At 43.2% G+C, this 14,522-nt stretch overlaps 1 protein-coding gene across 3 annotated transcripts in view; it reads left to right on the top strand.

Annotated features, from left to right (window-relative positions):
- TSG101 (tumor susceptibility 101) overlaps positions 1 to 14,522 on the top strand; it is a 50,325-nt gene that overhangs the window by 22,476 nt on the left and 13,327 nt on the right. For all 3 annotated transcript variants that reach the window (XM_080643220.1, XM_080643221.1, XM_080643222.1), the window contains 2 exons: positions 176 to 242; positions 5,581 to 5,672. In XM_080643220.1, coding sequence (XP_080499346.1) covers positions 176 to 242; positions 5,581 to 5,672 — 159 coding nt within the window. The remainder of the gene's footprint in view (positions 1 to 175; positions 243 to 5,580; positions 5,673 to 14,522) is intronic.

Here is a 14,522-nt window from a genome sequence, read left to right as displayed (position 1 = left end):
TAATGTGGGTGAAGTGTTTGTTTTGTTTTGTGCTGAGATTTGGATTCTTTAACTGTATGAAATTTTTGATTCTTTGTGTGAGATTTTGCTACAGTTTCAGTGATGTATATCTCATGTGATAACCTATGTACCAGGACTAGGAATATTATTTTAAAATGTTAAAACTTATTTTCAGCTTCCTACATGCCAGGCATGCCCAGTGGAATCTCTTCATACCCATCCGGATACCCTTCCAATCCCAGGTAATAAAAAATTTATTTTTTGAATAACTGTATTCGAAATTCTGTTGATCTAGAGTCAAAATAATAGGTGCTGGGCATTAAAGTAAATTTAATTAACAATTAAATGCCAAGTAAAATTCGGTGTATTGGTGGAATTTTATGGTATGTACATAGTTCTAAAAAAGTTTTTTCCATTTTAGAGAAATGTGGCTCTGTCCCATTTACAGAGAGGAAAGGGAGGGGACAATGAAAATGATCTTTGATTGATTTTGGACCTTGAAATTTTTGCTACTTCCCTTGGGGAACAGTGTAAGTGACTCAGAGGTTAAAGGAATATGAATTTTAATGAATTCAACCAGGAGAATAATATTTTAATACCCTTTTTAAGAACTTAACCTTTCTGGCCTGGCCAGTGTGATTCAGTGGTTGAACATTGACCTGTGAACCAGGAGGTCACAGTTCAATTCCAAGTCAAGGCACATGCCCAGGTTGCGGGCTCGATTCCCAGTGTGGGGTGTGCAGGAGGTAGCCAATCAATGACTCTCTCATCATTGATGTTTCTACCTCTCTCCCTCTCCCTTCCTCTCTGAAATCAATAAAAAAATATATTTTTAAATGACCAGCTTACCTTTCTGTAAATTACAAGGAGCAAATTAATGGTTCATATGATGGAGTCAGTCTTGTCCTCGTGGTATTTATTCATTCAGTTCATAAACTAATATGTGCTACAAATCTTTATTACCCATTTGATAATATATAGCACTGATAAATTAATTTAATAATTCAGCCAGTCTATGAACAATGCACACTAGAAAATCAGTAAGAAATAATTCCTAACCCATGTTTTAAATGTGTATTTGGGCCTTAGCTGGTTTGGCTCAGTGGATGGAGCATCAGCCTGTGGATTGAAGTGTCCCAGGTTCAATTCCTATCAAGGACACATGCCCAGGTTGCGGGTTCGGTCCCCAGTAGTGGCATGCAGGAGGCAGCCAATCATTGATTCTCTCTCATCATTGATGTTTCTACCTCTCTCTCCCTTTCCCTTCCTCTCTGAAATCAATAAAAATATATTTTAAAAAAACCAAAACACCTCTTTAAATGTGTACTTGTTCCATTGGTAATCTAGGAATAGTTTTGAAAGGTGATCTTTGGGCAGAATATGCCAGAAAGACTGGCATATACTGGTGCCTGAATGAGATTTCCAGCTGCTCTAACAATTAACAAGAAATTTTTAACCCTGCTAACTCTTCTTCGAGTCAGATAACCCTCACAGATAAATGCAGCCAGATTGCCTAAACAGGTAACTGCTATGGCTAAATATATAGATTTACACATATAATATGTAGGATCTTATATAACTTAAATTTAGCCAACTTATTTATTTCTGGGTCTTTCTCTTAATCTCAGAGACTAGCTTTCTAAAGTAGTATGCAGTCTGTCACATTAGGTAAGCAGAGATTAGATGAACATCTGTCAGGTGCAATAGAGAAGGATTCCTATGATTATCCTATCCTATATAATAAAGAGCTAATATGCAAATGGTCATCACACCCTCACGCTGTAACAGCTCAGGCACTCGAACACTGGGGAGAGAGGAATAGGGACCAGCCAGGCACAAATGAGCTCGCAAGAGAGGAATGGGGACCAGCCAGGCTGCGCCAGCGGCTGTACCTGCAGCCCGGGAGAGGGACAAGCCGCCCGCCCCGAGGTCCCGGGCACCAGTGGCTGCGACTGCACCTGCAGCCTGGCCCGGGAGAGGGACAAGTTGCACATCCCGTGGTCCCGGGCATCAGCGCCTGGGGCTGTGGCCCAGGAGGGGGACAAGCCGCCCACCCCGCAGTCCCAGGTGCCTGCAGCTGTGACCCAGGCGAAGCCACCTGCCCACGGTCCCCTGTGGCTACGGCCGGCCCGGGCAAAGCCGGCCCAGGTCCTGGGTGCCTGTGGCTGGCCAGAGGGAGGGAAGCCCAGGTCCCGGGTGCCTGCGACTGGCTGGAGGAGGGAAACCTGGATCCCAGGTGCAGGGCGAGGCAGAGACGGTTAGAGGCGATCAGGCCAGCAGGGGAGCAGTTAGGGGCAGGCAGGCAGGCAGGCTAGTGGTTAGGAGCTAGTGGTCCCGGATTGCAAGAGGCAGTCAGACATCAAGGGGTCCTGGATTGGAGAGGATGCAGGCTGGGCTAGAGGGTTTCCCCCTCCCACGTCCCCACCCCTGTGTACGAATTTTGTGCACCAGGCCTCTTAAGCAGGCTGTAGTTTTAGATTTTTTGAAGCCCTTAATTTTCTGATTTAAGTTCTAGAAATGGAATCCTGTATGAAGCCCTGAAATTACGGCCTATAATTAGCAGTTGCTAATAAAAAGGAACTTAAGATGTGTAGGGAATAGTTGTTGGAAGGACAATAGGGAAATGTACTTCTGAATAATAAAGCCATTGCAAAGAAACTTGTCAAAAATGAAGGCCAAAGATGTTGACAGAAATGTAACCTTTATCTACTTACCATATGTAACCATAAAAGTGTGTTTTGTGATCTTATTTGTAAGAAGTTCCTTTTTGAAGCAGCTATTTTTCAAAGATTTGATGTTTTTTTCCTGTGAAACATAACTTTTCATCTCAAAGCATAACATGTTAATGATGTGTGAAGGTAACTGTATTCACATTGCCATCTATATCTTTCTGTATATAAGAGGTCTTGGCAGAAGAGCCAGAACCTCTTTCTCTTCCCTCTTTGTCCTAAAGGGAATTAATAAATCAGTGACTGAAGAAGAATCTTTATCTTAAAACAATGGCTATGTGAGTCTTTTTTTCTTTTTTTGAGAGTCTTTATTCTTTTTTTTTTAATATATTTTATTGATTTTTTACAGAGAGGAAGAGAGAGGGATAGAAAGTTAGAAACATTGATGAGAGAGAGACATCGATCAGCTGCCTCCTGCACGCCCCCTACTGGGGATGTGCCCGCAACCCAGGTACATGCCCTTGACCGGAATCGAACCTGGGACCCTTCAGTCCGCAGGCCGACGCTCTATCCACTGAGCCAAACCGGCCAGGGCGAGAGTCTTTATTCTTGCTATAAAAAGTTGAACTAGATAATCTCTAAGGTCTCTTCCAAATCTTAAGATCTTTTCAAAGTTTTATTTAGCATCTGCAGGATGTATACAAGGAAACTAAAAGGTATGTCAAGAATGGTTGTCCCAGTTTTGATATATGTATTAGTAAGCATGTATTAAAGAGTATTAGAAAACAATTCCCGGTATCATAAAAGACAGAAAATGGTAAGTGTTGTGATAAATAAACAGAACTTTAAAGAAGATGTCACATCTGGTTTGGAAGTGGGAGCTTAGAGATAGCTTCATAAATGCAAGTACTGGTTTTTAATGATGACCTTAAGAAAATTAGGTGTTTACAAGTAGATGGAGCAGCAAAGAGTAATAACATTTGATAACTGAGAGGAAACTTATTATCAAGTCCAGTCCACTCATTTTATGCAAGCCAAAAAATAAATAAAAATAAAAACCAGGCCCTAACCGGTGTGGCTCAGTGGATAGAGCGTCGGCCTGCGGACTCAAGGGTCCCAGGTTCATTCCGGTCAAGGGCGTGTACCTTGGTTGCGGGCACATCCCCAGTAGGGAGTGTGCAGGAGGCAGCTGATTGATGTTTCTTTCTCATCGATGTTTCTAACTCTATCCCTGTCCCTTCTTCTCTGTAAAAAAATCAATAAAATATATTTATAAAAATAAATAAATAAATAAATAAAAACCAGGAAAGAATAGGGAAATACTTTACTGTAGCTGGAAAATATAGAGTTATGAGTAGGGGAATTAAAGAGAATTAGGTAGGTACAACTTTCATAAGTATTATACATCTCCCAAAACCTTCCCTGATCTCTAGCTAGTATTGATTTTCTGCTCTCCTTCTCCTGAACTTTGATTTGGCATGTGTTATTTCCTTTATCCTATCAAGATTTTTTTACAGGGATCTTGACCTATTTTAATTATTAGTAGTATCCTGAGGAAGAGATGGATTCACATCTTAGCTTCTGCCTCAAGCACTGACACAGTGCCTTAAATATAAAAGTAAATTTTGAAGAGGTACATAAAGAAAAAGGAACATAAAAGTGTTGGAAATTTTTTTTTAAATACACTTAGGTCAAAAAGGGCTCTTTAAAAACCTGAAAGAGAGTTGCTACTTAGGGCAAATTGCTTAATAACATGCAAAGATAAAAATAGTCCAGTAATCCCCTTTATCCGTGATTTTACTTTCCTCAGCCAACCATGGTCCAAAAATATTAAATGGAAAATTCAGAAATTAACAGTTCATAAGTTTTCAGCTGCATGCCGTTCTGAGTGCCATGATTAAATCTTGCACTGTCTCACTGTGCCTTGCTTAGGACATAAATCATCCCTTTGTCCAGTGTACCCATGCTATATATGCTACCTGCCCATTAGACACATAGTAACCCTCTTAGTTATCAAATCAGCTGTCTCACAGTATCACAGTGCTTGTGTTCAAGTAGCTCTTCTTTTACTCAGTAATGGCTCCAAAATGCAAGAGGAGTGATACTATTGTCAGGGGTATTGTAAATGGTATTTATGAAACAATGTTAGATAGGAGGATAATGCTTCTAAGGAAAGTTCCTTCCAACTCTATGTGAATGCATGAATAACACAAAGTTTCTATAGAGAAGAAAAAAATTTAAAACTATTTAGTATTTTCAGATCAAATATTCACAAAGGTTATCAATGAACCACAGGTAAAAACTAAATAGTGTAGCCGTGGCTGGTTTGGCTCAGTGGATAGAGCGTTGGCCTGTGGGCTGAGGGGTCCCGGGTTCGATTCCAGTCAAGGGCACATGCCCAGGTTGCGGGCTCGATCCCAGTCGGGGGCATGCAGGAGGCAGCCGATCAATGATTCTCTCTCATCGTTGATGTTTCTGTCTCTCTCTCCCTCTCTCTTCCTCTCTGAAATCAATAAAAATATTTTTTTAAAAAACTAAATAGTATCATTTCCCTATTTGCTAGGAAATCAGAATGGAAAAATTCTCTCACAAAATATTTGTTGCTTCCCATTCTGATGCTGTTGAACTGCCCTTAGAAATACTCTAGTTGCTTTCTGTTGCTGTGAAGATGACCTTCAAATAACCAGGGCCAATCAAGAGCATTTTAACCATTCACTTTGAGAATAAAGCTAGTGTCATTTATGGAATTTCTATAGAACGTTGCTTGAATAGACACCTGTAGCTTCAAAACTGTGAAGTCATTAACTAGTAAAAGAACGACATGTCAAGTTTAACTTCCTGAATGGGGTTCTAAAGATACTGTAGTGTTGGGTCATCTTAATATTTAAATGCTTTCCGTTTTTCTCTTTAGTGGTTACCCAGGCTGTCCTTACCCACCTGGTGGTCCGTATCCTGCCACAACAAGTTCCCAGTACCCTTCTCAGCCTCCCGTGACCACTGTTGGTAAGTAGCCTTCAAAATTGTATTTCTTCACATAAGGAGAGTGAGTCTCCTGTTGTGAAAAGTACATTTCACTTTTTTTATTGAATAAATTTGACATGTACTATTGTGTAAGTAAAGGAGTACAGCATGTTACTTTGATACATTTATATGTTGTAATATTGCCGTTGTAGCAATATCACTTTATGAAATTATAATACAATACTATTGTCTATATTCATTATACTGCACACTAGATCTTTATGGCTTATTTACTCCTCGTTACAAGTTTGTATTTTTAAACACCATTAGTCTTATCATTATCCTTCCCTCCCCCACCCCTGCTTTTTATTTTTACACTGAATTGTTAGAATCCTCCTTAGAGGAAAAACTCTTATTGTTAATTTACTTTTAACTATTCACTTCAAAAGCCTCCTGAAAGGTTTCTCTGCTGCTTCCTTGGCCTTCCACATCTGTTTATAACAACAGCAAGAATGATCTTGTGAAAATAAATCACGTCACTTCTCTGCTCAAAACCTTTCATTGTTTTCCCAGTTCACCCAGAGTTCAGTCCCAAGTTCTTAAGCCTACAAAGCCCTATGCGATCCTGACCTTATCTCCTGCTTCTCTTCTGTCTTAGAATTTGTCCACTGCCTACTGTCTTTGCACGAAGCAGTCAGGCCTACCCTGATCAGTCAGCTGCCACCATCACCACCAACCTCTCGCACACATACACACACACACACACATCAGAACAGTGTTTGATATATAGGAAGTTCATCTATACTAATAAAAGGGTGGGTAATATTCTAATTAGACTGGGAGACCTCCCAGGAGACCTTCCAGATGTTCTTCTGGACAAAGCCATGGTGGCAGGGCCGAGGTAGAGGCGGTTAGAGGCCAAGAGGAGAGAGCAGTTGTGGGTGATCAGGCCAGGATGGGACGGCAGTTGTGGGTGATCAGGCTGGGGGGTGCGGGCATTGGTGGTGATCAGGCCGGCTCAGGGAGAGGGCACTTGGGGGTGAGCAGGCCAGCAGGGGGGCCAGTTGGGGGCGAGCAGGCCGTCAGTGGGGGTCAGTTGAGGGTGATCAGGACAGTGGGGGGGCAGTTTGGAGTGAGCAGGCCAGCAGGGGGGCAGTTGGGGGCGAGCACACTGGCATGGGGGGCGGTTGGGGGTGATCAGGCTGGCAGGGGGGGCATTTGGGGGCGAGCAGGCCGGCGGCGGGGGACAGTTGGGGGCAAGCAGACCGGCATGTAGAGTGGTTAGGGGCAATCAGGCAGGCAGGCAGGTGAGCGGTTAGGAGCCAGCAGTCCCGGATTGTGAGAAGGATGTCCGACTGCCAGTTTAGGCCCAATCTGTAAACCAGCAGTAGGACATCCTTCGAGGGGTCCCAGATTGGAGAGGGTTCAGGCCAGGCTAAGTGACACCCCTCTCCCCGCCGTACACGAATTTCGTGCACCGGGCCACTAATTAATAAATATTTTGCCAAGTGCCTTACTGAATGTAAGATCTTGTAAAGCTTATTTTTCTGTTATATGTTCTGATAAATTATAACCATCCTGCAATCTGACGTAAATATTGCCCCCAAAAAGCATTTTCTTCCACTGTTTTTGTCATTGATATATTCCAGTTGTTGAGATTCTAGTATCATGGTTTTGATTTTTTTTAATGTTCTCATTTTTACTGTAATGTAGCTTTTATTCTACAATATAATTTATTTTTTAATTTTTAATAAATCTTTATTGTTCAGATTATTATAGGTGTTCCTCTTTTTTTTTCCCCATAGCTCCCCTCCACCTGATCCCCCACCCCACCCCACGCCCTTACCCCCCGCCACTGTCTTCATCCATAGGTGTAAGATTTTTGTCCAATCTCTTCCCACACCCCTCACACCCCCTTCCCCCTGAGAATTGTCAGTCCACTCCCTTTCTATGTCCCTGATTCTTTTATATTCACCAGTGCATTCTGTTCTTCAGATTTTTTATTCACTTGATTTTTAGATTCACTTGTTGGTAGGTATGTATTTGATGGCATTTTGTTGTTCATAATTTTTATCTTTACCTTTTTCTTCTTCTTCCTCTTCTTAAAGAATACCCTTCAGCATTTCATGTAATCCTGGTTTGGTGGTGATGAACTCCTTTAGCTTTTTCTTATCTGTGAAGCTCTTTATCTAACCTTCAATTCTGAATGATAGCTTTGCTGGGTAGAGGAATCTTGGTTGTAGGTTCTTGCTATTCATCACTTTGAATATTTCTTGCCACTCACTTCTAGCCTGCATAGTTTCTGTTGAGAAATCAGCTGACAGTCGTATGGGTACTCCCTTGTAGGTAACTAACCGTTTTTCTCTTGCTGCTTTCAAGATTCTCTCTTTGTCTTTTGCCCTTGGCATTTTAATTATGATGTGTCTTGGTGTGGTCCTCTTTGGATTCCTCTTGTATGGGGTTCTGTGCGCTTCCTGGACTTGTAAGTCTTATTTCTTTCACCAGGTAGGGAAAGTTTCCTGTCATTATTTCTTCTAATAGGTTTTCAATATTTTTCTCTCTCTCTTCTTCTGGCACCCCAAAAATTCGGATGTTGGTACGCTTAAAGTTGTCCCAGAGGCTCCTTACACTATCTTCATATTTTTGGATTCTTTTTTCTTTTTGTTTTTCTGGTTGGGTGTTTTTTGTTTCCTTATATTTCAGATCATTGGTTTGATTCTTGGGGTCCTTTGATCTACAGTTGAATTTCTGTATATTCTTTATTTCAGACAGTGTATGTGTAATTTCTGACTGGTCCTTTTCCATTTTTTTGGCATTCTCATTAAGATCCTTAAAGGTCTCGCTAAGTTCCTTAGCGGTTTTTAGAAGATTCTTGAGTAACCTTATAAATGTGGTTCTGAACTCTGTGTCATCCAGTAGTTTGCTTTCCTCCATTTCTTTCATTCGTGACATGTTTCTTTGTCTCCGCATTTTGGTTGCTTCCCTGTGTTGATGGAGTGGCTTTGTGTGGTAGGTGACCTATAGGGGCCAGTAGCTCAACCTCCCCAATCACCTGAGGAGGATGCTCTTGGTACACCCCCTTGTGGGCTGAGTGCAAAGTCTTGGTGTAGATAAGCCTTGATTGCTGTTGGTACACTGGGAGGAATTGACCTCCAGGCCAATTGGCTGTGGGGACCTGCTGTGTCTATAATGGAAGAACTGCTGCGCTGGAGACATGCTTATGGTGCAGGACTTGTTTCAGTGGGGCTTTGGTGCTCACTGAGTCTGCCTCTTGAATGTGTCACTTATGGATGTGAGGAGTTGAAATCTGGTGTCTCACACTGACCACTAGATACAATGGCTTCTGGATCTCCAATGGGGTGCAGGTCAGCTACTGTCTGAGGCCACCCAGCAGGAGCTACAGCGAGAACTACAGTTTTCTCCTCTTTGCTTGGGGTTTGGAGGTTTTGGAGCTGTCTGACCCGGGTTGCAAGTTTGCTTGGTTAAGCTGCGATAGGGCAGGCCATTCATATGCTAAAGCTGCTGCTTGGAGCTTGGGTGGGTGTGTAGATTGTGCGGGGCGAGGTCTCAGGGCGTCACTAGGCTAGGGCGTGGCAAACAGCGGATGGCTGCCAGTAAGCCGGCTCTGCTTCTCCAACCTCATCCCCGCATCTCGCGCCCCAGTGCAGTAAACAATTATTCCTGCGCGCACCTCTGCAAGCAAGCCACTCTCACTTTCCGACCCGATGGCAGACAGTCCAGCTTCTCCCCGTAGGAGTTTTGGTCCCCCGCATCTCCCCAGAAACTGGAGTTTGGAGTAATCGGGAGCTTATCTCCCTTCGGGTTGAAAAAAGCAGCTCTTCCAATCGCCCACCGCCAGCCCAATACGCACACCTCCGTACCTCAGCTTTTCAGCACTTGTGCACGTCTCAGTGCTCTTTTCTCTTTCCTTCTAGTTGTAGAACTTCCACTCAGCCAGCTTTCCCATGGTTCTGGGTGATAGATGTTTTGTTTTTTAGTTGTAGTTTTGAAATTGTTGTACAAGGCAGCAGTTTAGGTGTTTACCTACACCGCCATCTTGGATCCTCCCTACAATATAATTTAAATGATGGAGTTAGAAACCTAATGAAGGGAGATCTTTCATCCATAAGCAGAGCACACTGAATCTTGTTAAGCTATTAGTTTTGGTTCAGGCAGCATCAATAAAATAGGAACAGTGCTATTTTCTCACCCTGTTTCTCACTGTGATGATAGTGTATCCTTTGATTTGTGGAGGACCTCAGTGTTAACTCATTTCAGTATGGTAGGTATAAAACATTTTATAGCTTAGAATAGATGATTTCCATATATCCAAAAACAGGAACGTTGATGGCATATTACAGTAAAATCTAATATTTATGTTTTTAGAATAGGTTATCAAGTCAATATTTCATTGTATTTTTAAGAGTATTTTTTTTTTAGAATGGCTAGAAAGAATTTATCATTTCATGATAATTTAGGTTATCCTTTAATGTATATCATTTTTCTAAACTTTGTGGCTTACCGGCTTGGTTTTTTCATTATGTTTTAGTAATACATTGTACATAGTACATTATGTTTTAGTAGTACATTGGTGAACTTCAAAATTGTAATAAAGCAAGGCAGAAACATTAATGTATCATTTGAATATCAGAATTCACAAACAGTTAAATTTTCTATCAGTGGTTATTAGGATTGGTGCTATTATTGTCTGTTCTGCTGTGGCCATGAGAAAGAATGAATGTGGTTATTTATCATTAAACTTTGTGGAACATGATAGTTTCCCTTTATAGGTTTTGATTTGATGGTGTAAAACAAGCACCTGTTTAAAGGCACCATTAACTAACAAATGTCTTTTTATTGCTGACTAGAGGCCCGGTCCACGAAATTCATGCATGGGGAGGGGTGTGTGTCCCTCAGCCCAGACTGCACCCTCTCCAATCTGGGACCCCTCGAGGGATGTCCAACGGCCCATTTAGGCCAATCCTGGTGGGCTCGGGCCTAAACGGGCCGTCGGACATCCCTCTCACAATCCAGGACTACTGGCTCCCAACCGCTCAACTCCCTGATTGCCCCTAACTGCTTCTGCCTGTCAGCCTGATCACCCCCTAACCCAGCCGTGGGTAAACTACGGCCCGCGGGCCGGATCTGGCTGTTCTATCCGGTTCTCTTGCTCTCCCCTCCGCTCCTTTACTTTAAATTTATATTAGTTCACACAAACACTCCATCCATGCTTTTGTTCCAGCCCTCCGGTCCAGTTTAAGAACCCATTGTGGCCCTCAAGTCAAAAAGTTTGTGCACCCCTGCCCTAACCACTCTCCTGCCAGCCTGATCGACGCGTAACTGCTCCCCTGCCAGCCCAATTGCCCCTAACTGCCCTTCCCTGCCAGCCTGGTCACCCATAACTGCCCTCCCCTGCTGGCCTGGTCGCCCCCAACTGCCCTCCCGTGCAGGCTTGGTCACCCATAACTGCCCTCCTCTGTCAGCCTGGTCACCTGTAACTGCCCTCCTCTGCTGGTCTGATTGCTCACAACTCTGCCCTCCCCTGCAGGCCATCTTGTGGCAGCCATCTTTGACCACATGGGTGTGGCCATCTTGTGTGTTGGAGTGACGGTCAATTTGCATATTACTCTTTTATTAGATAGGATGGGGATGACTGTGCAATTGTTGTTTTTTAACCATCTCCAACAATATTGAAGTAAATAAACCACTTAACAATGAAGTAATAGAGATGGCATTCTTTTTTTTGTTTTTTAAAATATATTTTATTGATTTTTTACAGAGAGGAAAGGGGAGGGAGAGAGAGTTAGAAATATCGATGAGAGAGAAACTGCTTCCTGCACACCCCCTACTGGGGATGTGCCTGCAACCAAGGTACATTCCCTTGGCCGGAATCGAACCTGGGACCCTTGAGTCCGCAGGCTGACGCTCTATCCACTGAGCCAAACGGATTAGGGCGGAGATGGCATTCTTAAAGCAACCTCTTCTGAGAGAGTAGAGAAGACTGAGGATGGATGCACATCTTGGAACTTAAAACAGCTCTGTCTGACTCCATTCAATGTAGTGTTTTGTTTTTAATCTTTATTGTTGAGAGTATTACACATGTCCCCTTTTTTCTCCCATTGACCTCATCCAGCCTTCCTCCTCCCCCTGCCCTGGCCTTCACCATCCTGTTGTCTGTGTCCATGGGTTATGCATTATGCATACAATTTCTTTGGTTGATCACTTCCCACCCACTCACCCTTCCACACCTTCCCTCTGAGATTCCTCAGTCTGTTTCATGCTTCCATATCTTTGGATGAACTCTGTTCATCAGTTTATTTTTTTTGAACAACATCCTATATAATAAAAGAGTAATATGCAAATTAACCATCACTCTGCTGCACCACAAGCCACACCCACCAGCCAATCAGGAGCAAGTATGCAAATTAACCCAACCAAGATGGCTGTGACCACATAGCAAGCAGGATGCTTGGGTTTCCTCAGCAATGGAGGAAGCCAAGCTTTCCGCACACCCTGGCAGGCCCAGGCTTCCACTCAAGGCTACAAAGTTTCAATTATAGAAGATAAATAAATCCCAACCAAAATGGCTGTGGCCACAGAGCAAGCAGGAGGCTTGGCTCCACTCAAGACTACAAAGTTTCAATTATAGAAGATAAATAAGCCCTAACTGGTTTGGCTCAGTGGATAGAGCATCGGTCTGCGGACTGAAGGGTCCCAGGTTCGATTCCGGTCAAGGGCATGTACCTAGGTTGCAGACACATCCCTAGTAGGAGGTGTGCAGGAGGCAGCTGATAGATGTTTCCCTCTCATCAATGTTTCTAACTCTCTATCCTTCTCCCTTCCTCTCTGTAAAAAATCAATAAAATATATTTAAAAAAAAAAAAGTTAAATCCCAGATACCAGGGCCTCCGCTTGGGTCGCCGGGGGGCATGGCCAGCCTGCAAACCACCACAGGCCCCTCGCCCAAGCCACTCCACGTCCCAAGGGAACCTCACCCTGATCCGGGACACCCTTCAGGGCAAACCAGCCGGCCCCCACCCATGCACCAGGCCTCTCTCCTATCTAATAAAAGAGTAATATGCAAATTGACCATCACTCCAGCACACAAGATGGCTGCCCCTATGTGGTCAAAGATGGCTGCCCCCACGTGGACACAAGATGGCTGCCACAAGATGGCCAACAGGGTAGGGCAGTTGGGAGGGACCAGGCCTGCAAGGAAGGGCAGTTGTGGGTGATCAGGCCAGCAGGGGAGGGCAGTTTGGAGGGACCAGGCCTGCAAGGGAGGGCAGTTGGGGGCGATCAAGCCTACAGGGGAGGGCAGTTGGGGAAGACCCAGGCCTGCAGGCAAGGGCAGTTAGGGGTGACCAGGCCTGCAGGGGAGGGCAGTTAGGGGCAAACAGGCTGGCAGGAGAGCAGTTAGGCATCAGGCTGTCATGGGAGTGGTTAGGGGGTGACCAGGCTGGCAGGCAGAAGTGGTTAGGGGCAATCAGGAAGGCAAGCAGGCGCCTCTAGTTTAAAATAATATCATAGCATTTGTTTTGTCTCATCTCATTTTATAGCTTTTTGTTACCTGGGCAGACAGCTGTGTAACCTGACTTAACGTCACCTTCATGAGATTGGAACTCACTGAGGGCATTGACCAAGCAGTGATGTCAGCGTTGAATAATGAAAAATCTGTTGATGAGGCTTTTCCATCAGGCCTGGGCAGTTGTAGTGGGGTTTAATACACTTGCATTATTTAAGGGAGGGGAAAGCTGCAACCTGTAACTTAAATTCTTTCTTGAAGTCATTTTAAGACCAGGTATATTTTTTGGATGTCATCTTTGCAAGTGACTGCCAAAAACATTTCTACTGGAAGATCAGTGGGAAAAGATGTGCAACTAGACAACATTCTTTAAATTTTCTGTCCATTGCAGACATTATTTATCAACAAAGGCATCAAATGTTTACCACTTTTCTTGATATCTGAGGATAAAACTTAAATTTTAAAAACAAAAAAATTTAAGTTTCTGTTTCTTCAGGGTAAAGTATATGTTTCTTTGGAGTGAAACATTTTTGTTAGGACTGGGGATATAACTTTCACAAAGTTGAAAACTGTAAGAGAACTTGAACTCTGATTTTAAAGGTTTAAAACTACTTGGCCACTACCAAGTCACAAAGACTAAATTTACAAGACAACATTAATACTTAAGTTTTATGTTCTCTTAATAGCAGTGCTAGAAGAAAGCAGTGGCAGGTATAGATATGAGGTAATTCATAGGTTTTCGGGGTTGAAAACAGGCACTTAAGAAGCGTTGGTCCCCAACTGGGCATTCCCATGGACAATGCCAAACTCCATTGGACAGGGAAGAGTGGCCTGATGTGGGATCAGTTAATTTACACCTTGATTTGTACATCACACACTGTCTGACAGATCCTGATGTGCTAGTGGTAGTAATCTGGGAATAATGAAGTTGTTGGATATTATAATCCAAATTAAGAAAGATTTAAGGTTTATCTAGCAAATGTTCAAGAATCTATATAAAAGCCTAATATGCAAAGTGTCCCCTTGGGAGTTTGACCGACCAGGAGTTCGACCGCTCGCTATGATGTGTGCTGACTACCAAGGGGCAGCCTGGAACAAAAGAAGGCCCTGGCCGGCAGCCGGGGAAGGGAAGCGAATTTCATGCACCAGGCCTCTAGTGTTACTATAATGATGTTTCTCTCTCTCCCTTTCCCTTTCTCTCTGAAATCAATAAAAATATTTTAAAAAACAAAACACTATAGTTTTGTGGGTTTTTAAAAATATATTTTTATTGATTTCAGAGAGAAAGGCAGAGGGAGAGAGAGACAGAAACATCAATGATGAGAGAGAATCATTGATCGGCTGCCTCCTGCACACCCCCTACGGAG

Source organism: Plecotus auritus (genome assembly GCF_963455305.1).
Source record: "Plecotus auritus genome assembly, chromosome: 9".
NCBI lineage: Eukaryota > Metazoa > Chordata > Mammalia > Chiroptera > Vespertilionidae > Plecotus > Plecotus auritus.
The sequence above is the reverse complement of the archived record's forward strand: the minus strand, read 5'-3'. Positions and strand labels throughout refer to the sequence as shown.